Here is a 22,763-nt window from a genome sequence, read left to right as displayed (position 1 = left end):
ACCCTGGGACCAATTCCCAGCACCCACAAAAAAGAAAAAAACAAGTTCAGTTTATTGCACATAAATTATACCTCAAAGAAGTTGTTAGAGTAGAATTTAATACCATCAAGAATGTGAGAGGACAAATCATAGAGTGGAAGGAAATATTTAGAAATCATATCTCTGCTGAAGAAGGCTGGGGATGGAGCTCACTGGAAGAGCACTAGCCGGATGTGTGCAGGCTAGGCGTCACACCGCGTGTAATCTCAGTTCTTCCAGAGCCTGAGGCTGGAGGATCATGAGTGAGAGCCCAGCTGGGCAAAGTAGCAAGGCCCCAGGCCCCTTCTGAAACCGGAATCTGCAGACAAACTGTAAGAACTGATAGATCAGTGTGACGGCATCAGTGTTCAGAAATCGGCTTATTCCTGTTGTCAGTACCAGCTCAAACAAAGAAAGAGTGAAATTTTAACTGATGCCTATAATTCTAGCTGCTCAGGAGGCTGAGGCAGGAGATTTGCAAGTTCAAGGCCAGCCTAGGCAATTTCCTGTCTCCATAAAATGATATTAGAACAAGCTGGGGAGCTAGCTCAGTGGTAGAGCACTTGCCTAGTCAGTGACTTTAAATTAAATAAACAAATAAATAAAGAGAGCACTTGCTCTGGGTTCAATCCCCAGCACTGCAAAAGAAAAAAAGAAAGAGCCAGTACTGGGGGAAAAAAAGGAAATTGTACAACAATACCATCAAAATAGCATAAAAAATATCAAAATATCTAATCCATAGGAATAAGCTGAACTAAATATATTCACTATTTCTACTCTGTAATCTAGAAAACATTATTGAGATAAAATTTAGAAGACCTAAATGGAGAGAAATACCATGTTCATGGATTGTGGAGGGGGAACCACTCCATTGACTTGGTTCTGAGTGATGGGTGATGGGGAGAGGCCTGCAAATTAACTCACACCGGCAGATCAACTGGAGAAAAGAGGAAATGTGTTACGCATGCAGGCCAGAGCGCCCTGGTCAGTAACGGGCTGAATGGCCAGAGGACAAGATTTACATACCAACTTAACACAAAGAGGAGATGTATGGCTGCCACGGGAAAGTAGAGATGGTTTTACTGCTGTTGCTGTTGTTTCCATGCTCATGGGAGCTGACAGTCTGTGTGCTTCCTGAAGTTCACATGCTTTCAAGAGGCTTTGCTTTAGCTAAGAACAATTTCAATTTTGAATGTTTTTACTTGAAAATAATTTGTATGCCAAAATTGTGATCCCTTCCATATTCAGTACTGAAGGTTCAATATTATAAAGATGTCAGATCTTACTAAACTGATTTATAGATTGAAGATAATCCCAATAACAGTGCCACAGGTGCACATTGACAGACTGATTCTAACACTAACGTAAGTCAGTGGAGTCTGACTTATGTCCAGGACGAAGTCGGAGGAGACCAGGTGCCTGCCTTCAGGGAGGAGCGGGGAGCCTGCTGAAGACAGGCATGCGCGGTTGATCCGGCTGAAACCAGTTCCAGGCTCCTCACCTCGACCCCGCCCATCTGGAGGGCCCCTCCCACAGGAGATGGATGCGCTGTCCTCACCAGTGTTTTGTGGTCAACTAACAGAAGAGTGTGGGCTTCCCAGTGAGCTGGCCTCTCCTACGTGATTCCTGGATTAGGATCCTGCTGACGTTCAAGTACCTGCCTCACAGGTGGAGGGTAAAAGGAACCAACGCACGTCTGGGACACAGGTGTCTGCTGGTCATTTAAAAATTAACTAGGTAGGCGGGGGTGGTTGCTCAGTGGTAGAGCGCTTGCCTAATGTGTGAGGCACTGAGTTCGGGCCTCAGCAGCACATAGAGATAAATTAAAATAAAGGTCCACTGACAACTGAAGAAAATTAAAAAAATAAATAAATAAATAAAATTAACTACTGCAGGGCACAGTGGTGCACACTTGTAATCCCAGGCTGAGGCAGGAGGATGGCAAGTTCAAGGCCAGCTTCAGCAACTTAGGCCCTAAGCAACTCAGCGAAACCCTGTCTCTAAATAAAAAATAAAAAGGAGGGCTGGGGATATAGCTCAGTTGGTAGAGTGCTTGCATTGCAGGGCATGAAGCCCTGAGTTCAATCCCCAGCACCACAAAAAAATAAAAAAATAAAAAAATAAAAAGGCTGGGTATCTGACTTGGTGGTTATGTTACAGAGTGGGCGAGAATCCCAAACCACCACGCATATGGAGCTAGATTGAAAGGGAAAAAGCTGCTTTAATGAGCACGCCAGGCAAGTGGAGGCTGGGAGCAGGCTGAGGCCTCAAGGAATTCCCAGCACGTGAACTTTGGAAGGACAGAGATCATAAAGGCAAACCCCACAAGGACACTTGAGGCACGTGTAGGTCAGAAAGACCCTGTGGAGACAGATGTTTTGATTATATGAGAGAATTGTTTTGATGACACATTTCAGAGTCATGTGTTATACATCGGAGCCCTAGTCAGGGACATGGAAGGTCCTACTGTACTGTCAACATAGATGCTGCCTCAGGAGTGAAAGGAAAACATTATAAGCAGACATACAGTCGAGTCAGGTCACAACAAAATGGCGTTACTTCGGTTCTTTGCCATTTCAGTTAATTGCCCTTGTGTTCAATCCCTGGCACCAAAAAATAAATAAGTAAAAATTAAAAATAAAGTACATGAAAAACTTGGCCATCCCCTCGGACCACTGCGAGCCATGGCATGCTCGGAGCAGGGGAAGGTCAGGGTTGGTTTAGGCTTTAGGAAGACCTCTGGCTGCCTTCTGTGGGTGGAGCAGAGGAGGTGGGAGTGGGAGAGGAGGGTTGGGAGGAGGCTGGGGCAGGACCTGGGGGGCAGGGAGCAGCCCTGATCCTGGAAGGGACAGTGGGGGGGGGGCAAAAAAGGAAGGAAAACAGGCCCCGAGGGAGCCTTTCTGGGAGTGCCCGTGTCTGTCCTGCCTCACTTTCGTTGTTGGCCAAGTGAGGCTGCCACCTGTTCTCTGCCTGAATCCTACACAGCTGCCAGTTGGCATGATGGAGCCCCATTTTCAGAATTTGCAAATAACCCACTTATTAAGGTGAATGACACTATTTAGTGTGTTTGGATTTCTTTCTTTCTTTCTTTCTTTTTTTGCAGTGCTGGGATTGGGCCAGGCCTTGACATGGCGGGCAAGTGCTGTCCTGCTGAGCCACACCTCCAGCCCCTCTTTGGATATTTTACAATAAAGAAAAAAGACTACCAAGACTGGAGGAGGGCATGGAGATGCAAGTTCTGAAAGGAGAAGCCAGCATAAGCTCCCAGCTCCAGGAGGAAGAGGAGGGCGATGGAAATTCAGGAAAGGAAAGATGCGGAGCCGGGGCCCCTGGTGCAGACTGGGAGTGTTGCAGGGCAGAAAGAGAGAACGGAAAAGAGGCCGTGGGTGAGACGTGCAGAACTTGGGGGTCTCCAGGACCACCCGTAGGTTCCATAACCCCCTGCCACCTGTCATACTTGGCATTGAGGTTTATTACAGAGACAGGATATAGGTGAAAGCCCATCAAGAGAAGCAGTGCATGGGCAGAGTCCAGAGAGTTCCAAGTACCAGCTCCCAGCGACAGCTCCTGGTGGACTCTGGACAGTTCTAACTTCTCCCAGCAACGATGAGTGACAAAATGTGTCAAGATGTGCCAACCAGGGGAGCTCACCTGGGCCCTGAGGTCCAGAGCTTTTTAAGAGGATCAACTTAAAAAATCAACCCAGTGGCCAATCTTAGTATCTAGTCCCTCCAGAGGATGAGCTGATCCCGCAAGACCCAACCAAATTCCACATCATAAATCTCATGGTTAGCATAAACTGTGGTGTGCCTGAAGGCCCCAGACAAACAACATGGGCTACTCAGACCGGACATTCCAAGGACTTAAGGATCACCTCCCAGGAGCAAAGGGCAAAGGCCAGACCTCTATTCCAGTAAGGCTACTCCTTGACTGTACAGAAAATAAAATTTCCCAGGACTAAAGAGAAACATGGCGGCTTGGGAGGCTAAGGCAGGGAGATCTCTAATTCAACCAGCCTCAGCAGAAAAGTGAGGCGCCAAGCAACTCAGTGAGACCCTGTCTTTAAATAAAATACAAAAATGGGCTGGGGATGTGGCTCAGTGGTCAAGTGCCCCTGAGTTCAATCCCTAGTACCCACCCTCCCCGCCAAAAAAGAGAAACAATTTAGTTAGAAGACTGTAAACTAAGGAAAACAAGAGAAACTCTCTCATACATCCATCTTGGTACAAGGCCAGTGAAACAGATGACAAGAAATCCCTCTGCGATTACTGAAGGGTTATGGAAAATGATATTCCTATAAGACAGCTCCCCAAGGAAAATGGAGGGAAGGTATGGCTCAAGAGGAGGGAGGGAAATTGGCCAAGCACTAAACCTCTCCCAGCCCATTCTTCCCTGATAACAATGGGCCCTAAACTTAGACCTTCCCCCATGCAAATTAGCCCTAAATGGAGGCACAGCAAATAATGAAACTCTGGGAAACAATGGATCCCAGAGTAAGAACAATGAGTTTCAACCTTTTTACAACCACCCTCCTAAGTTAAAGTTTTAACCTGTTCAACCAGTCAAAACTGCACCTACACAGCTTCCAATGATTACATCATTGTGCCCTATAAAACCAAAATCCCCTCTGTAACTGGGGACCATTTTCCCCATCCAGAAAATGGGTCCCAACAGCACCTGAGTCCATGAAGGAATATAGGCTTCTCTGAATCCCCGGAGGTCTGCCTCCCGTCCTTTTGCACGTACACTTACAGGTTAGAGAAACAGGCCGCCAGGTTGCCAAGGAATATGATTCTGAACCAGTCATTCTGAGCCTATAAACTATTACCTAGTCTGGCATGAAAGTGGAAAAAAAAAATTTATAATATGCAAGAATGTAAAACATTTACTTACCAGCCTTTCTGCAAAAATTACTTGGGGATATAGTCCAGCAAAACTAAAATGGAATTCAACAAAGAGAAGCAGTACGAAAACACTGTGAGAGGACAGTCTTGCGGCAGCCTGGGGAACAGGCAGTATACCCATGACTGTTTAATAAACTGAATAGGAGCAAAGTGCTGATTGATCTCGGTACCATGGTGAGTTCAAAGCCAGCCTGAGCAATTTAGCAACTCAGTAAGACCCTGTCTCCAAATAAAATACAAGAAGAGCTGAGGATGTGGCTCAGTGGGTAAGCACCCCTGGGTTCAATCCCTGGTGCCAAAAATAAATAAATAAATAATATTTAAAAAAAAACTAGGGGTGGGGATGTAGCTCAGTTGGTAGAGTGCTTGCCTCACATACACAAGGCCCTGGGTTCAATCTCCAGCACTGCAAAAAACAAACAATAACAACAAAAAAACATTCATACAGTAAAATCAAGATTGAAATACGAGAAAACAGAAATGTGGCCTGACAGAGTAGTGTTCAGACCGTCCTGATGTTACAGCTTCACGTGGCATTGGTTTAATGAAACAGAATCATGACTTCATATGAATCCACATTGGTCAGCAGTTACATACCTTAATATACAGCCTCTATATTTTCACTTTCAGACTCAGTGTATGGACAAAGCACTGAAGCCTTATTAGAACCCCAGGAAGGCACCTTGACAATGTAAAAATGATAATATAGCAGCCAGGGCTGGGAGGTAGCTCAGAGGCAGAGCGCTTGTCTATAGGCCAGGTCCTGGTTTCCATCCCAGGACAGCCCACATACACACTCATCAACGTACTAAGTAAAGAAATGGAAACATTATATTTTATTTGGCATCATAAGGTTGAAGTAATAGAAACATGGCAGAAAAGATCAAAAGTGGTTAACCTTTGAGGAGGACAGCTAAGGGAGCCGCCTGAAGGTGGAATTCTGATTTTCCACGAACCCCCTTCTATGTGGCCTAATTCTGCCCTTGTGCATATGTTATTATTCTAACTACAACAAAGAAAAGGTAATTTTTTGAAAAGATCGCCCGGCTGCTGTGAGGGCGGCTGGAAGGCGTGAAATGTAAAATGTTTTTAGAAATTCATCTTTGAGGGAGTGGAGGAGGCTTGCCCTTCCCAGCAGTCCAGGCGCCCATGGGTGACGATTAATCATCGACGGAGCGGGTGCTGTGTTCAGCGACGCCAGGGCGGGTGACCCCTGTTGACGTGCATAAACGATTGGGTTTCCCTGGAGCAGTCCCGCTGAAACTCCAAGCTCCATGCAAAGCGAGCGCGCCAAACCCACAGGGAACACACTCAGGACTCAGAACAGACCCCGCCTTCGGCGGGGAGGGCGGGAGCCTGGCTGGCGCTCGGGGGCGTTAGAGGTGCAGAGCCTACGAGCTTCTCAGGGCTGTGGACTCTGAATTCTGGGACCTCCTGTGACCCTGTCACCCACTCTCGGGAGTGGCCCCCGGGTTGAGGCTCTCCACCAGCACCAGGGCAGCGTTTGCATCCCTGGCTGCTCGCCATAATCTTCTGGACGCTTTTAAAAGATGCCCTCGGGTCACCCCAGGCCGGATAAGGATAATAGCATTCCTGGCATGACTTGGGGCTGGGCTCTTATCTTCTTTAAGTCACCAGCTCCCCAGAGCCAGCCCAGCGATTCTGATCGCGAGTCCCGAAGGCTCGGTCACGGACCTGGAGGGGAGGGGCTTGCAGGGGCGCTCCCGCGAACGACCCCTGACCCCTCTCTCCCCCGCAGTGTACCACTGGGTGGAGATGCGGACCAAGATGCGCATCATGGGCTTCAATGCCGAAGCCGTCAAGCCGCTGAACGAGGGGGCGGCCGCCGAGCTGGGCGCAGAGCTGCTGGGCGAAGCCATCATCTTCGTCACAGCCTGCGGCTGCCTGTTGATTGAGTACAGGCGCCAACAGGCGCAGCGGCACCGCAAGGAACTCGAGCGGCGCGCCTCGTGGGACGCGCTGCGGGACGAGATGGGCCACCTGGCGCTGGCGCTCGAGGCGCTGCAGGCGCAGGTGCAGGCGACGCCGGCGAAGGGCGCCCTGGAGGAGCTGCGGGAAGAACTACGCGAGGTGCGCGCCCAGCTCCAGGCCGACTCGGACCCGGACCAGCTGCCCGAGCCCCTGGAGGACTAGGAGGACGCAGGGCCTGGTGTTGGACATGACTGCTGTCTGAGCTGCGAGGTCTCCGACGTGGCCTGCCGTCTGCACTGTCCCATTCTCTATCGGCCCAGCTGACACCACCTGGTCTCTTTGGGATCAGAGGGACCCTAGGATGTGATCCAATCGGGCGCCTCCCTACTAACCTGTCCAGTGGTACCTTCCGCCTAGTGTCCCCCTCCCACTGGTGGAACGTTCCAACAGGGACCCGCCCCGTCCCCCTGACCTCGCAGGCACACACCGATCGTGCACTTCAGAAAGGAAAGCTGCAGTCCTGAATGGGACCCGCCTCTCCACTAGGTGGGTCAGCAGGACAAAACAAAAGTGGATTCTGCACCTGGATTTAGGCAACCTCTCAATGGGTCACTCACATGCCCACTTACCTGAGGCGTGGGCCCTTCCCGCAGGGACGCTCATCCATTGCACCGGAACACCCCCTGCCTTTTCTTCATTGGTTCAGACCATTAAGAAAATGCAGAAAGTTCCAAAGGACTTTCCAACCTAGGTGCCTGCCATCTACCTCACTTTTGGGGGGCATAAGGGAGGTGGGCCTTGCCAGCATCAGCTCCATCGAATACCCTGGGGCTTCTGCCTTTAATACTCCGGAGTGCCATTGCCAGGGATCCTCTTCCTAAGTGGGTCATTCCAACCAAACCCCCTCTTCCTTTAGTCTATGGCATAACCCACTGGCATGGTTGAGCTGGGTCTTCCTGGGCAGTGCTTCTAAGATCCGCCTCCCCCGGTTTGTTCCAGCAGGATGTAGCCCTTACACAGAGGAAATTGGTCCAGACCAGGGCTAATCCATTCTTTCAGTCTCAGCCCCTTTACCAGTCAGTTCCAAGTCCTTGACCTATTCCTGTGCTTTCCCACAGCCGGTCCCTGTGGTCCTATTCAGTAGCCTTTTTAAGGACCCCTTTGTCCCTCTAATATACAGGTCAATGTTACATCCCCTATCTTCCATACAGATCTGCCCCTTGGAGATCCATGGCCATTCCTTCTTGCTCCTGGTCTGGTCCCCAGTCCCCCCACCCCACAATGCCAAAGGCGTCTTCCGTGGGGACCCCACCCCTGTTCAAATGGAACATTCCACTAAAGCTTATTACCTCCCTAACCCACCCTCTGCCAACTCACTGAAGGGGCACAGCTCAACTCTTTAACTTTGGAATCCTATTTTTTTAAGACTGTAGAATTTTTATAATTAAAGGAGCTCTGAGGTAAAGAAATCATCAGTGTGTCTGAGGACCATGCTTTGCATCTGTCCAATGGGCACGTGTCAGTGAAATCAGGAAAGAAGCAGGGAGGATTCTAGCCGAGAAAGGGGACAGTCATCACACAGTGAGACAGGCTCAGAGTAGGCCACTGCATTGTGCACTCGGTGGGGGACTGTCCCTGGCCTTCTCCAGGATGGCCATGTTGGCAGCCTGGAAGAGGCACAGTTAGGGGTGGGAAGGGACAGAGGGAGGTGGGGCAGGTGCCCAGTGTACAGTGGAAAATGGGGGTGGGGGTCTCCATCATCATCTCACCATCACCAAGACCCCTGCAATCACTCCAGAGAGCTTCACACTTAGAAAAATTGCAGATTTATTCCATGAGGGCCCATTCTCAAGAAGCTGAAGGTGAAGGGGGAGATTCTTCCCTTCTTCCTCCCTTACTTCCCAGCGGGTAAAAATGGTCTGGACCCCAAAACCTACCCAAATAAAAAAACCAAAAAACTGAGGTTTCAAAAAGTTACAGCATCTTAATTCCTCATAGAAAAGGGAAGGAGCTAGAGGGAAGGGGGGGTCCCTGGGGTGTGGGGAGCACCCCTTCTGGTGAGACACCCACCCTAAAATAGCTGCCCCAAATGGGCTAGCCTGGGGTTATAGCATTTAAAAACTCCCACACCCCATTTTATCAAAACCAAAAAGGAAACAAAAATTTTCCATTTCCCCCCCAAACCCAAATATATATATAATATATTTTTTTCCTTTAAAAACAAAAAAGATTCGAAGGCATTAAGCATTAAAGTGAATCTAGAACAAGGGAATGTGAAATTCCCTCCTTCCTCCCCATTACTGTGGGGTTAACTGGTACATCCCCAGCAGAGGAACCAGCCCCAGGGGATGGCAGGGGGAGGACCAAAGGGAGCAGAGGGTGGGCGCCTCCCCAGCTCATCGATCAGCAGCCAGTGTGGGTGTGGCACGATGCTGGGAAGCCACATCCCCTTGGAGTTTTCCAAGTGGGATCCGGAGGGGAAGATGCATTCCTGTGTAGTCTTCAGCCAATTCCATGTCAAGGAGAGGCAGGGAAAGCAGGGTGAGAGGCCGGGCGTGCGGAAAGAGAAACGGGTCTTCTGGGTCCCTGTGGTCAGGGGGAACCCCGTTTCCTCAGCTCCTGGACAAAGGCTGGAAGGAAGCAAGCAGCAGAGGTCAGAGCCAGTCTCTTCCCCAATCCCTGCCAAGTCAAGGCTCTCTGAGGGACGCGCTGCTGCAGGATACGTAAGTGTTCAAACAAAACCAAACGACCTCACCTTCAATTATCTCCTCTTTGACCTTCTGCAATTCCTTCCTCACCTCTTCCAGAAGCTCCTGAAAATAATGGGGCATAACCAATCAAGAGAGCATCCCGGAACAAACAAATCCCTGCTTTCTTTGTGACATTAACCTAGGAACATACTACACAGAATGACGTTCCCAGCCACATTTTTTTTTGGTACCAGAGATTGAACCCAGGGGTGTTTAACCACTGAGCCACATCCCCAGCCCTTTCATTTTTAATGTTAAGATAGAGGCTCACTCAGTTGCTGAGACTAGCTTTGAACTTGCAATCCTCCTGCCTCAGCCTCCAGAGTTGCTGGGATTACAGGCACACACCACCACACCGGGCCCCAGCCCTTTTTATTTTGAGACAGGGTCTCATTAAATTGCTCAGGCTGGTCTTGAACTTATGATTCTCCTGCCTCAGCATCCTGAGTCACTGGGATTACAGGCCTACATCAGCCAATTTCCCCTTTTCTTATTTATTTATTTGACTGTTTATTTATTTAGGACCGTGCTCAGGATGGAACCCAGGGCCTCTGTATGCTACGTAAGTTCCCTACCACTGAGCTACACCCCAGGGCCCCTACCTACTTTCTCATTGACTGAAGAGCCACAGGAAACAGGTTAGAGAATCCCCCCACTTCCTGACAGGGCTGCCAAGGTCATGGGATGACTGGGGTATTCTATAGGAGAATTCTAGATCCTTGGAGCCAAAAGAAAAGTGCTGGAGAACATCCAGTACCAGGCTTGGCAAATGCATTCCTCTGTCCTGCCAGTTCCGGCTGATGGATGGATGGAGTCTCTGGGCCCAGAAGGACTCGGCAGGAATGTGTGGTGATAGGTTTCCTCTGGTCTGTCACAGGCACTAGGACGGGGGTCTGTGACATCCTTAACCCAACCCAGCCCCTCTGGTTCTCAGCCTGAGGTCTCCAAGACCTTCTCTAGAACCACATGCCCATCAGCAACAGGCTCTGGAGGCAGATCTCCTGTCTTCCTTGGGCCCCTGTCCAGCTCCCAGCCTCAACTGCAGCCTCCATCCCAAGTTACCTGCTTCACCCTCTCCAGGTCTGACTCTTCCCCAGAGCTGTGCATAGAAGGCTGGGCCTCAGAAGCAGTGATGGAAGAGGAGGACTTCATCCTGAAAAAGTTGGTGTGGTTTGGGACAGATGTGAAGCTCAGAGGAGGATCTGCTCCCCTGCCTCCCACCAGGGGTTACCTTGTGTTCCTCCCTATAAACTGGGTAAGTTCAGCTACGTAGGGAGTGAAGCCCCAACATGGATGGCCCACCTTGGCAAGGTTGTGCTGTTCTTCTCCCAGGGTCTCCGCACAGGTTCTGGGGGTCAGGGAACAAATCAGATCAGGGTCAAGGACTGCCCCAATCTTTTCCCCTCAGCTTCAACAGCCCAAAGAAGCATCTTAGGAGACTACAATCCCCAGTATTATTCCCAGACTCTCCAACAGCTTTGTAAGAGAGAACAGGGCAAGCTGGGACTTGTAGTTTCTGTGGCTAGACAGTTTCACTCACCGCTTTGGGCTGGGATTCTGGCCTCTGGCTCCTCCTGCTGGTGGGAAATACAGCTATTACGAGGCAGCCCCTGCGTCTGCTCATTTCCTCTTCCAGGTCCAAGGTCAGCCCAGCCCTAAGACACCCCCTCCCCAATACCCCTACCCTCATGGGGCATCCTAAGGTGTACGGGCCAAGAAGAGACCCTCACTCACACTGGCAGATTCTTCCTTGGGGGGTCTCTCCCCAACCTGTGTGGCTTTCCTTCTGCAGAAGGGAAAAGCAGGACAGGTGCTTCAGTCCTACCTCAGGCACCCAACAATCATGCTTCCTCTCGGTCTAGAAACATGGGCTCTTGGGTTATGGATTCATGAAGGCTAAGGAAACTGTAGTTTAGAAGTTAAAGGTATTTCTCTTCTAGAATTAGGGTGGGGAGCTCTGTGGTTCTCACATTTGGGAAATCATAAAATTCTGAAGGCCGGGCTCCCTCTCAGATGCTGAGGAGGTTTCCTAAGGTTCTCGAATCTGGGCTTTTGAACCTCGTGCAGGTCATCAGCCACCTCAGGAGACTACCGTCTCCAGAATTAAGTCCCAAACCTAGATGTCAAGGGGAACTTTCATCCAAAGAAACAAAACAGGGATCGGAGCACCCCCCCCACCTGTGAAACTGTAACCTCAAGGGGACTTGGGGGTCTGGGCTTTGGCTCACCTCCGGGCCAGCATGGCATTCATTTCCTCCATGAGCCCCCCACCTGTGCTTCGGGTGCTCTCAGCTTTGGGGGCCAAGGGCCCTCCTGAGGCTTCCTCCTGCTAGAGAAACCAGAAAGGGGAGAGGGCCTGAAGGGTAGGCCTCCCGACTCCTAGCCCCCCTGGGACTCTGGCCTCCTCCAGCATTCTGCCAGGGCCCCGGGCGCTCCCCACTGCCACTGCTGACCCTCACCTTGCTGACTTTCCTGAGTTTGGCTCCGGCAATGGCTGCAGCCAGGCCAGGGGCTCCGGCTCCCCCACCACCGGGGCCTTGTGCTGCAGGGAGAGGGGGTGCAGGGGGTGGGCCTCCCCCTGCTCCATGCCCTGCAGCCGGGACCCCTGAGGGAGGCAGACCTGGGGGTGGCGGGGGACCTGGAGGAGGGGGAGGTCCTGGAGGCGGGGGTGGCCCCCCCACTGGGGGAACAGGTGGGCCTCCTGAAAGAAAGCAGAAAAGGGGGGCTACTGAGAGAGAAGCCTCTGCATTGTCAGTCAGCTCACCCCTTCCTCCAGGGGGGACCCCCAACCCAGAGCCATTTGTGTGCAGTTACCTGCGTTGGAGACCCGGCGTTCCCGCTCCATATACTCCGGCTGGCTGGGCTGCTGCCTGTGGCGGGGTAATGGGGCCAACATCAGTTAAGGCCCACCACCATCACTGGTGTGGCCACTGACCTCTGGCTCCAGTGAGGGTGCTCCTAATCCCCACCCAACCTTCCGTCCCCAGGGGCCCGAGAAAGACAAGGGGTGGGGACAGGAGAGAAAACAAGACCAGGATATGAGTTCTAGCCCTTAAACTGTCAAGTACACCCAAACTACAGGCCGCCCGAGATTCCTTCAACAGCCAGATTCTGGATCCTCAGAGTCAGGGGCCAGGACTGGGGGCCTAGAAGCCCTACAATCTGAGGTTGAGTTTTTGTCTGTCTGCATTTCGTAGTACTGGGATTGAACCCCTTCACCACCGAGCTACAGATGCAATATATATATATATGTTTTTGGGTTTTTTTTTGCTTTGTTTTGTTCTTGTACCGGGATTGAACCCAGGGGCTCTTAACCACTGAGCCACATCCCCAGTCCTTTTTAAATTTTTAAATTTCTGAATTTTTATTTTGAGACAGTCTTGCTACATTGCTGAGGTTAGCCTGGAAATTGGGACCCTCCTGCCTCAGCCTTCCTGGGTGCTGGGATTACAGGTGTGCACTACCACACCTGGCTGTGAGGAGTTTCCTGAACTCCAGGAGATGGGGTGTCTGAAAGCTGTTTGCTTCTAGTCCCTTGGGAATTGGAACTTTCTGGAAACTGAGAGCTGGTGAGGCTTTGAACTCTAAGCCTCTGTAGCGGAAGAAAGGTCCCGACTTGGGACCTGCCCCACCTTTTCTGTTGCTCCACCTCCTCTGGGGAGGGACCGTTCTGGACAGACCAGGCAGGCGGTGCTGGGGGCACAGGAGGCCCACCTCCTGAAAGGTTGAAAATAGAAAAGGTCACGAGTCCACTCTGGGCATCTGTGGGGATCTGCCCTGGCCCTTGGTGCTGTCCCTCGGGGTCACCCAGCAATCTGCCCAGAGTTGCTCACTTCCTCCTTGCTGAGACCCTGACATTTGGGGCCCAGGTGTGGCACCCTAGGAGGAGGGCCAGTTCCAGCTTCCCTTGCCAGAGCTGCCCTGAGGTAGATGCTGCTGGGACACCCAAGAGGCAGGGAAGCTATGGCCCAAGCGTGTCCACAGCCCCAAAGTGTGTAGTTTGGAATCCATAGGAACCAGCTTGAATTCTGATGACCTGAGCATCCGGGCTCTTGAGCCCAGCCATAGCCACAGGGAGCCTGACCCAGGACCGGGAAAGGCTAAGGGCCTCCTCCTCACCTACCCCAGGCCTCTGACACCCTCAGCCGTGCACTGCTACTGGATTTGTCTGTGCGCCCCAGACAAGCAGGCCTTTCCTCACTGGCGCTGAAGTTGCCCCTTGAGCCAAACCCCTCTGCCCTGGGGGGATTCTCACTCCTACACAGCAGCCCCTTGAAGCCTGGCTGCTTCAAGCCCCATCTGGGGACCGCAACATCAGCACCCACGGGAGCGTGTTAGAAATTCAGAGTCTTGGGTTGGCCCAGCCCCTGCACCAGTTTGCACTTGACCCACGTCCCCAGGCAACTCACATGTTCACCAAAGTTTAAGAAATAGCAACTGGAGATTGTGTTTGGTTTGGTTTTGTTTTTGTGGTACAGGAACCCAGGGCTTGGCACATGCCAGGCAAGCGCTCCACCACTGGGCTCCGCCCTCAACCGCCAACTGGAGACTTTCAGTGTCAGAGCCCCCAAACTCCTTGATGCATGAGGGAGCAGGGTCACCTGGGGGAAGGGCGTGGCGGGAAGCGAGAGTCCTGGAGGGTGGAAACCTCCCTGTCTTGACCTGGCATGGTGTCTCGAGGAGCTGTGCATTTTATGCAGGGGCGACAGGAGCACTCAGGAGCCCACAGGTCCTCCCTGGGCTCTTCCACCATAGCAGCAAACAAGCAGAGGCCCAGAGTGACAGGGCAGCAGCCTCGGGCCCATGACACCACCCACCACAGCCTCTCACCTTCCAAGGCCTCTAGCGCGCTGGCCATGCCGGCAGCGAACTGGGCCGCATCCTCCTTGCTGCCAAAGTTAAGGCCCCAGACCTGGCGGGCATCGCGCCACTGATGGAAGTTGGGGGTGGCCTGATTATACTTGACTCCCCGGATGATGGCACAGTTGATGACCACCTGGCAGGAGGGGAAAGGCGTGAGGGGTGGCGGGCCGGAGGGCTGAGCCCGAAGAGGGGGGACGAGGAGCCCGCACCTGCTGGTCTGGCTGCATCTTGCGTCCGACCACCCGGAAGGAATTGGCCGTGGGGTTGTGGTAGATCTGGACTCGGCTGAAGGTCTGGGGACCCGTGCCGGCAGGCAGCCATCGCTTGTTGCCGTCATCGTAGAGCATCACCGTAGCCCGGCTGGAACAGATGACTGTCTCGCTGCCAGAAGGTAGAGAAAAGGGGAGCGGGTGGTCACCTTCTCCAGCTGGGTCTTCCCAGAAGACACGACAGGAAAAAGAGCCCGAGGCAGACCAAGAGACGGGGAGAGACCTCCTCCAGGGGCCAGACCCTGGCGAGGAGAGAAGACGGTGGACAGAGGGGGCAGACAGGAGAGGGAAGGGCAAATCAGAGGCCGAGATGGACAGACAAGTGACAGGGGAGGAAGAAACAGGAAGAGGAGATGGACACATGGAGAGGTGAGCAAGGCAGAGTCAGGCAGCAGGAAGAGAGGAGCAGGGCAGAGGGTATGAAGAGGCAGCAGACAGAGACGGGACAGATGGGCGGGGACCAGACGCGCAAGGAGGGAGAGGCAGGTGAGTTGGCTCAGGCTGCAGGGGAGATGGGAGCTGCCAGGATGCTGCCCTGCCCGGCCTCCTCTGTCTGGCAGCTGAGGGACCCTCCCCAGCACTCAGGTCAGGTGAGGAAGCTGAGGCTCAAGGAGAAGGGTGAGGCCTGCTGGAGTTAGGGACCCATTCCAGGCAAAGTTCTTCCCCCCAGGGTGCTCCAGTCAGCCACAGGCTCCCTGGACACCAATTGCTACTTCAATGGCCCTAGGGCAGAGGCTTTCTGATCTGTGTCGGGCCACCCTGGGCGGGGCAGTGGCCCAGACAGACAACCCTGGCACCACCCGCCCAGGACTCACAGTCCAGTTCAGGGACAGACATCCCCAGACAGTGACGATTCAGGGCCAGGACACAGGAGCCCAGGTCTCGGGCACCCAGGAGTACCTGGGGTCAGGCCGGACTCCCAGCCTGTGGGACAGCAGGCTCAGCTGTAGTGGAAGGATCAGACTGAGCTCGGACCTGACTTCACGGGTCTGGGTTCAGAGCCCTGCTGCACCCCCTCCGCTGGGTGACTGCGACAAGGGACCATCCTGCTCAGGAACACCTCTTCCTTTCCCACCGACTGGGGAATGCAGGTCCCACCTCCCAAGGCAGTGGGTGTGGGTAAATGAGTCCTGACACTTGAGCACCTGGCACGCACTGACGCCTTGGCGACCTTTGGCACATCTCACAGGCACCCTGAGCAAGCACGCTGGTGCCCTGCACAGTTATACCCCTCTGGCCGCTGGTCCTTCTGGGAGGCTCAGGCCACCTTCCCCTATGAGGGAACTCAGGCTCCCAGACGGGAAGTGACTTGGCCAAGGTCACACACAGACAGGGAAGTGAGGGGAAGCACTGGTCTCTGCCCCGCCCCACCCCCACGGGTTTTTTCCTGAAAAGAAGAAGTTGGTGGTTGGAGGTTTCCGGGGAGAGATTCTGCCCACAATGGCTGTCTCCAACAGGGCTGGGCGGGGCCTGACACCCGTGCTGAGAGAGCTGGGGCAGGGAAAGCCCCTCTGTAGGCCCAGCTGCTGGCCCTGGGGGCTGAGCCCTCTTCCCAGCTTTACATCAGGTGGCCCTCCTCCTCCCAGATCCTTCCCTGGGTTGGGGCCTGAACTCCCCTCCAGAGCCCCGGATTTTCTTCCCACTGCAGTCCTCCCGAGGGACACAGTGCATCCTCATCCTGCAGATAAGGGCTGCTGACAGAGGCCAGAGAGGCTGAGCGGCCGGACCACTAGTGACACAGCCACAAAGCTGCTAAGCAGCAGAGTGAGAAATGGAACTCCAGTGCTGGGGATGGCACCCAGGGCCTCAGTGCGCCAGGCAAGTCTCTGCCCCTAGCCACACCCAGCCCCGAGGGAGGATTCAATCCAGGCTATCTGGCTTCCAAGACCAGCCTTAACACAGGACGTGGGCCCAGCACAGACACCAGGCATTGCGACAGGCATAGCCTTCGGGGCTGTTTCTCGCTCCTGTGCCCCTGGCAGGGCAGGGTTAAGGCCTCACCCACACCTGCCACCCACACCCAGGGCAGACTCTGGCCAGGTGCCCGAAGCTGTCCCTGCCCCACCCTGGCTGCCCTTTGCCCTCCCAGGCGGCCCTGCCCTGCTGAGGTTCTGGCCTGGCCAGAGAGCTGGGCACCTGCAGGGTGACCCTGGGCTGGTTCTGCCCTCCTGCAGGACTTAATGAACCCACTGCAGCTGAGGATCCTGTTAAAACCCAAGGCGGAAAGCACTGCCCTCCTCGGAAGCTCAGACTCAAGGGCCTGGAGCCCTTCAGGGCCTGCAGGATCCGCCTTCTCCCCTCCGGGCAGCTCCTTCAGGGCGCCCGGAAATTCAAGGCCCAGGTACACTCTTACCTCCTAGCTGTCACCTCTTGCGAAAAGCCCTCCCTGACTTCCGGATCTGCACAAGTGCCCCCCCCCCACCCCCGCACACATTTCATAGCAGCATCTGCCTGACCGTCTATCCTGTCCACTCTCCCAAGACATCAGGTCTACAAGGGCCAGGGGGTTTGTCCCTTCTGTTCACTGCAGTGTTCCCAGAACCCAGAATAGTACCTAGCACTTAGCAAGTACTCAGCAGTTGTTATATAAACACATCTGTAAAAAAAAGGTTAACTCCTAATAATGACAGTTAGCTTGTGACCCAGACACCATTCCAGGCACTGGGATCCAACTTCTACCTGGCACAGCTGTACAACCTCAAGAAGTAGACTGCAGGCACAGAGAGGTGAAGACATTTGATGCAGGTCACCCAGTAAGTAAGAAGGGGGGCTCATTTGAACCCAAGTCCACCAAAGTTCTTCACTTCATTTAAAGATGAGAAAATAGTAGGATGAAATTTTTGAAAAGCAATGTACAAAGTAGAGTGAATCAGAGGTTTAAGAGGAAAAAAAAAGGTGGGGAGGATATAAATATATCTGCACACAGTGATATATGCAGAGACTTCTCAGGAGACTGTGAGCCCCAGAGAAGAAGCAGATATTTCACACCTTTTACCCTTTTAGTTCTTTTTATTTTCTTTATTATGAACTGGAATTAACCTGTAAAAACTTAATTCATTTCTTAAGTTAAAAAAAACAAAACAAAACAAAAAAAAAACCACAAACTAGGCAAAAGCTGAAATGCAAAATCCCAGAGTCAGAAAGTATACCGTAGGGGTGAGATGATTCCCGTGCACTGGGATCACAGTCCCTGAACACGAGAGCTCTATAATCCCCAGTCAGCCCAGGCCCCGAGCCTCCCGGCAAGTCACCTCCTTGCTGTGTGGCTTCACCTCTGTGCATCACAGTTCCCATCACTGAGATGGTTGTAAGGATAAAAAGAACTGGGGACCTGGTAAGTGGTGCATATTTGTATTTTGAGCTGAAAGTCCAAACATGAAGGAGTGAGCGTCCCATTGCTGGGAGTAATCAAGCACATAAATCTTCCAGATGAAATTCTTGCCCTTCCCTTGTTGCACCCCACTCCAGCACTCACCCCACAGAACTCGTGATTTATACACAAAACCTTCCTGAGCTAAGAGAAGCTGTCTTTGAAGCCACCCTGGGTAGGGGACCAGTGTAGGGTCTGTGAAGCTTGGGTGGTCTCTCTCTCAGTCCCTCCTTCCTAGTAGGCCTCAGTCTCCCAATTGAACAGGAAGGTAAAAGTTTCTGTTTGGGTTTCTTTTTGATTACCTGAATTATCTTAAGTGTATGTGCATGTTTTGTTTTGTTTTTACAGTAAAAGTGTGTTACTTTATGCCTTAAAAACAAAAAAATCCACAGGTTTTATTTCCCTCCTTTTCTTCAGTATTTGGGACTGAACTGAGGAGCACTTGGTCACAGAGCTACACCCCCAGCAGGGCCTCCCTAAATTGTTGAGGCTGGCCTTGAACTTGTGGTCCTCCTGCTTTGGCCTCCTGAGTTGCAGGGATTATAAGCCTGCTCCACTGCACCTAGCTTCCTTTTTCTTCCATCCATAATAGAGACAGTCCTGGGTTCAAGTTCAATCTTGGCAACTATCTGAATTTAACTGGCAATTTGTTTAACTACTCTGAGTCTCAATTTTCTCTGTCTTGTAAACTGAAGGTTGAGACAGGGAACAAGGCTATCACTGTCCTGACCTTACAATGGTCATGAGGTTAAACTGAATCAGATGTCTAGTACAGTGCCTGTCATGAAGAAGAGGACTGACTAAATGATCTCATCACTTTTTATTTTAAAAAATAAAACAAGAATAGGAGCTGGGGTTGTGGCTCAGTAGTAGAGTGCTTCCCTTGCACATGTGAGGCACTGGGTTCGATTCTTAGCACTGCATATAAATAAAATAAAGATTCATCGACAACTAAAAACAAAAAAGTTAACCATTGAGTTTAAAAATACATCAATAAAACAAGAATAAGAACTTCTATTATTGTAAGAGTAAAGAAAGAAATCAAATTCTTCCTAAGTCCCTTCTGCCAGGGTTCTCTGCCTTCCCAGAAGCTAGCTCCCGGATGCAAGCAGACACTCAACAAATATTTGTCAAATTGGGAGAAAAAGAATTATATCTTGTAATTTTCCATCTTAATATCCTCTCTTTCGACTGCCCCCAGGGCTGTCCCCAGTCAAACCAACAGAAATCGGCCCATTCCAGCCTCGCCTCCTCCCGAGAGTGCCCAAGAATTCCTGAGGGGTCTGCTCCAGGTCTTTCTCGCTTGGAGCCTCAGTTTCCCCACCTGGGAACAGGGACATGGCTCATTCTGAATCCCAGCTGTCCCTGGAGAAGGAGCACTCGCGGGGAGATCAGTGTGACCACTGGCAGGGCAGACCCCTCAGAAGGTGGGAGGAACACTGGTGGGACAAGCACCGCTCAACTTCTGCCCACCCCGCAGGAGCGGGAGGTTCTGCCTCCGCCAAGCGAGAGGGGGCCCTGTGGAGGGCCAGGGCCGCTGGGCTGGGGGGAGGGCAGGAGGCCGGCCCAGACACTGCTCCTGCCCTTTTACGGTCTCGCAGTGAGTGAGGCAGCACTAACTCGGACATCCGCCATCCGCCTTCCACCGTGCCTGGGACCGGAAACGGGCGGGGCTGGGGGCGGTGGGAGAGAAGAGTCCCCAGGGAAGAGGGTGAAGGAAGAGAGCCTGTCTCCTGCAAACTGCCCCTCTCCAGGGATGTTGCTCTCCTGGGGAACGGCTAGGCAGGAAGGATGGAGGGTGTCTTGAGGGTGTCGCCTTGCTCCAGCCAGATCTTCCAACAATCCCTCTCACAGCAGAATCCCCCGCCCCACGGCAGGGGGGTTCTCTAATGGTTCTAAAAAGGAATGTCACCCTGATGTCACAGGGCAGGAGTGTGGGGAATAAGGAGGAAGTGGAGGATGTGGGCATCAGGGGGTTAATCTCAGCTGTCCCCAGGGGCCTCCCCCTCAGGCTAGGGGCTTTGGTGCAGGAAGTCCCAGAGAGAGTGGAGGAAGGGAGATACTATTGTCAGACTCTGGCCCCAAGGGAGAGATTATGGGGGGTCATGGGAGGGAAGGGGGGCCCCCAGCCGGCATTGGCCCCGCCCTCAGGTGAGTCCAGGAGTTTGGGGGAGGCCTGGGTAGTACAAAATCCAAGGGTGCCTTGGGTCCCTCACCCAGGATTAAATTCCTGGGAAGAGAGCTGGAACTATCTGGTAAGCCTGGGTCTCTGGGGGAGAAGGCTGTGACCTTGAAGCCTCTAGCGCCCCCTCCTCCAATCCCACGGCTCGGATGGCTTGGGGGTGGTGGGTTAGCCCAGGGGGAGGGGCCGTGGTGCCCAAAGCAGCCGGCCCACCGCGCTCTGGCCCGCCCGCCACACCAGCTGTCTCGACAGGTGAGTCAGGAAGACAAAGGCCCCCCTCCCCCAGCTGCCGCGCCCCCTCTCTCCCCAGGGCCGGCAGGTGGGGGTGAGGGCCGCCCTCCTGGCCCGGGGCCGGGGAGCCGCCCTCAGCACCGGGCGCTTGCTCAGTCCTAGGCACGGCCGGTTTGAGGCAGATCGTGGGTGAGGAGCGACGGGGGAGGGGAGTCCCAGCCAGACCCTCGGGGCTGCACCAGGGTCCGCGGGTCGTGGGTCAGTCCACAACACCCTCCTCCACAGAAGGGTCTAAGAGTCCCCGGATTTAGGGGATACAGAAGTAGCCCCGAAGTTGAGGAGCGCGGTCCCAGTCGGGGAGACTTCCCAGCACTACCTAAACCGGGACCCTGCAAATCCCGGTCTGCTTCTTGGTTGTCTTCCTAGGTCCCAGGGTCTCCCAACCCGAGCCCTCACAATCCCTCCAGGACCTCGATTTGAGGTTTCGGGGAGGTCTGACCTCAGCTTAAATTCTAGCATCCCGACGGGGAGGATCTGCGAACTTGGGAGGTCCTCTGAAAAAAAGTCTTAAAAATTCGGGAGTCCCCGGAGCGCCCCTAAATCTGAGGACTCTCAGGAGAACCTCACCGGCACCGCCCCGAGCCTTAAGAGTCACGGGGAGGTGGCTGATAATGACAGTCCGTCTCAGGGGTCTTGGCCCAAAGCTGAGGCGACCAGAGCCCTGTCCCCAAATTCCAGCGGGGCGACTGGGGGAGGGGGACAAAGGCGGGGCGGGAGGCTGCGCGGCGGGGCAGGGTCCCGAGGCAGTTCGGGGCTCACCTCATGGCTGCTCGGCGGGCGGGCGGCGCGCCCACGGGCTGGCGGCTCCCGGGGCGCCCCTGGCTCGAGCTCCAGGGGTTCGCGCTGGCTCCAGGCTCTGCTCAGTCGCCCCCAGGGTCCCGCCCCATAGAGTCCGGCTTCCTGGGGGAACGTGGACCGGGCCGGGGCGGATCCTCGGGCGCGCTTCCCGCTGGTGGCTTGATGGGGGTCCCTGCGACGGGCAGGGGAGCGGCGTCGCCTCGCGGCGCGCCCCCTCGGCCGGCCGCGGCTACAGTGTTACTCTTACTACTGTACTTCTCTTCGCTACATTTCGTTCCAAAATTCCACTCCCCGCGCCCACAATCCCCTGCGCCTTAAAGGGGCCGCGGACACCTCTAGGCGGGGGATGGAGGGCGCTTAAAAGGGCAACGCGGAACCCTCGACTTCCGCAATTTCCCTTTCCCCATCGCTGTTGCCTAGGGGTTGCACCCGGGGCCTTTCCTCCAAGTTGGGGAACAAGCTCGGTGGAGGGGAAGGGCTCCTTCCTGGGTTCCTAGCACCCTCACTCTGGGAATCCTCAGGGGGGCTCTCGGTGGGGCCAGTTTCTCCCGGCCCACTCTCCCCCGCGACTTCTTCATTTCTTAGGGTTACGCTCAATTTTCGGGGGCAGGGAAGAGCCTCTGGTTAAGGAAGTAGCCTGTTAAATTTTCTCCCCTAGAGCCCACTTTTGGACGACCCCTCTCCCCCACGTTTCTCTTCTCAGCCCATGTATGAGGGGTGACTAAGGGAGGAGCCCCCTCCCCGCACAGAAGGGGGACGGCAGGCAGGGCCCCCGCCTCACTGCCCCCCGCCCGCCCCGGGAAGGTGAGGAGGAAGTGGGCCGAGGGGGCGCGGCCGGCCGCTGACTCACCGCCGCAGGGTCGGGGGTGGGGTGGGGTGGGGGCGGGGGTAAAGGTGGGGAGCGGCGGGGGGTGGGGGTGCAGCGCTGGCCCGGGTTCGGGATGGGACGCTAGGTTCCTTGTGGAGAAAGCCCCTGACCCCCTCCCCACGCGTCCCGTTATGGCTTAGTTTCGCCCACGGAGGACAGCAGGATCATCCCAGCGACCCGACGGGCGCGGGGGCGAGGAAACGCTCCTAGGGGGCGACTCCCCCGAGCCCCCTCCCCAACGCGCAGCCCTGGCCTGAGCCCAGACTCCCTCCAGGGCTTCCGCAGCAGGCCCCGCCCTAAGTGACGTCACCGAGAGGACACGCCTCTCCGGTAGAGCGCCACCTGGCCTGGATGAGGTTGCCTGAGCCCTGGAAAATCATCGCTTCCCGTGTTACAAATCGGTAAACTGAGGCCTGGAGACTGAGAATGAATCTGGCCCATGACCCTCTTGCCTGAGTCCCTGGAACCCTGAAAGCCAAGGTATGGATGTAAAACCAGTTCTCTGGGCCCATTTGACT

At 53.9% G+C, this 22,763-nt stretch overlaps 2 protein-coding genes across 5 annotated transcripts; one reads left to right on the top strand and one right to left on the bottom strand.

Annotated features, from left to right (window-relative positions):
* The first annotated feature begins 1,483 nt into the window (after positions 1 to 1,483).
* OPA3 (outer mitochondrial membrane lipid metabolism regulator OPA3) lies at positions 1,484 to 8,985 on the top strand. Its single transcript, XM_079119024.1, has 2 exons — positions 1,484 to 1,725; positions 6,682 to 8,985. Exon 2 carries the CDS (start codon positions 6,699 to 6,701, stop codon positions 7,074 to 7,076), a length of 378 nt encoding a protein of 125 aa, XP_078975150.1. The 5' UTR covers positions 1,484 to 1,725; positions 6,682 to 6,698; the 3' UTR covers positions 7,077 to 8,985.
* On the bottom strand, positions 8,665 to 21,647 carry VASP (vasodilator stimulated phosphoprotein). Of its 4 annotated transcripts, none has more exons than XM_079118982.1 (13): positions 21,339 to 21,647; positions 14,677 to 14,848; positions 14,435 to 14,600; positions 13,237 to 13,321; positions 12,419 to 12,474; positions 12,064 to 12,305; positions 11,833 to 11,930; positions 11,339 to 11,390; positions 11,145 to 11,181; positions 10,907 to 10,952; positions 10,667 to 10,757; positions 9,610 to 9,667; positions 8,665 to 9,484 (listed from the first exon to the last, which is right to left on the bottom strand). In XM_079118982.1, the coding sequence occupies exons 1-13, from the start codon at positions 21,341 to 21,343 to the stop codon at positions 9,447 to 9,449; spliced, it is 1,146 nt and encodes a 381-aa protein (XP_078975108.1). In that variant the 5' UTR covers positions 21,344 to 21,647; the 3' UTR covers positions 8,665 to 9,446. The 4 variants fall into 4 exon arrangements, with proteins under 4 accessions (XP_078975108.1, XP_078975109.1, XP_078975106.1 ...); XM_079118983.1 differs by having other exon boundaries at positions 11,145 to 11,178; positions 21,339 to 21,646; XM_079118980.1 differs by having other exon boundaries at positions 11,833 to 11,933; positions 21,339 to 21,643.
* Positions 21,648 to 22,763: the final 1,116 nt, after the last annotated feature.

This window comes from Sciurus vulgaris (assembly GCF_902686455.1).
Source record: "Sciurus vulgaris genome assembly, chromosome: 17".
Lineage (NCBI taxonomy): Eukaryota > Metazoa > Chordata > Mammalia > Rodentia > Sciuridae > Sciurus > Sciurus vulgaris.
Note: the sequence above shows the minus strand (reverse complement) of the source record. Positions and strands in the feature narration are given on the sequence as shown.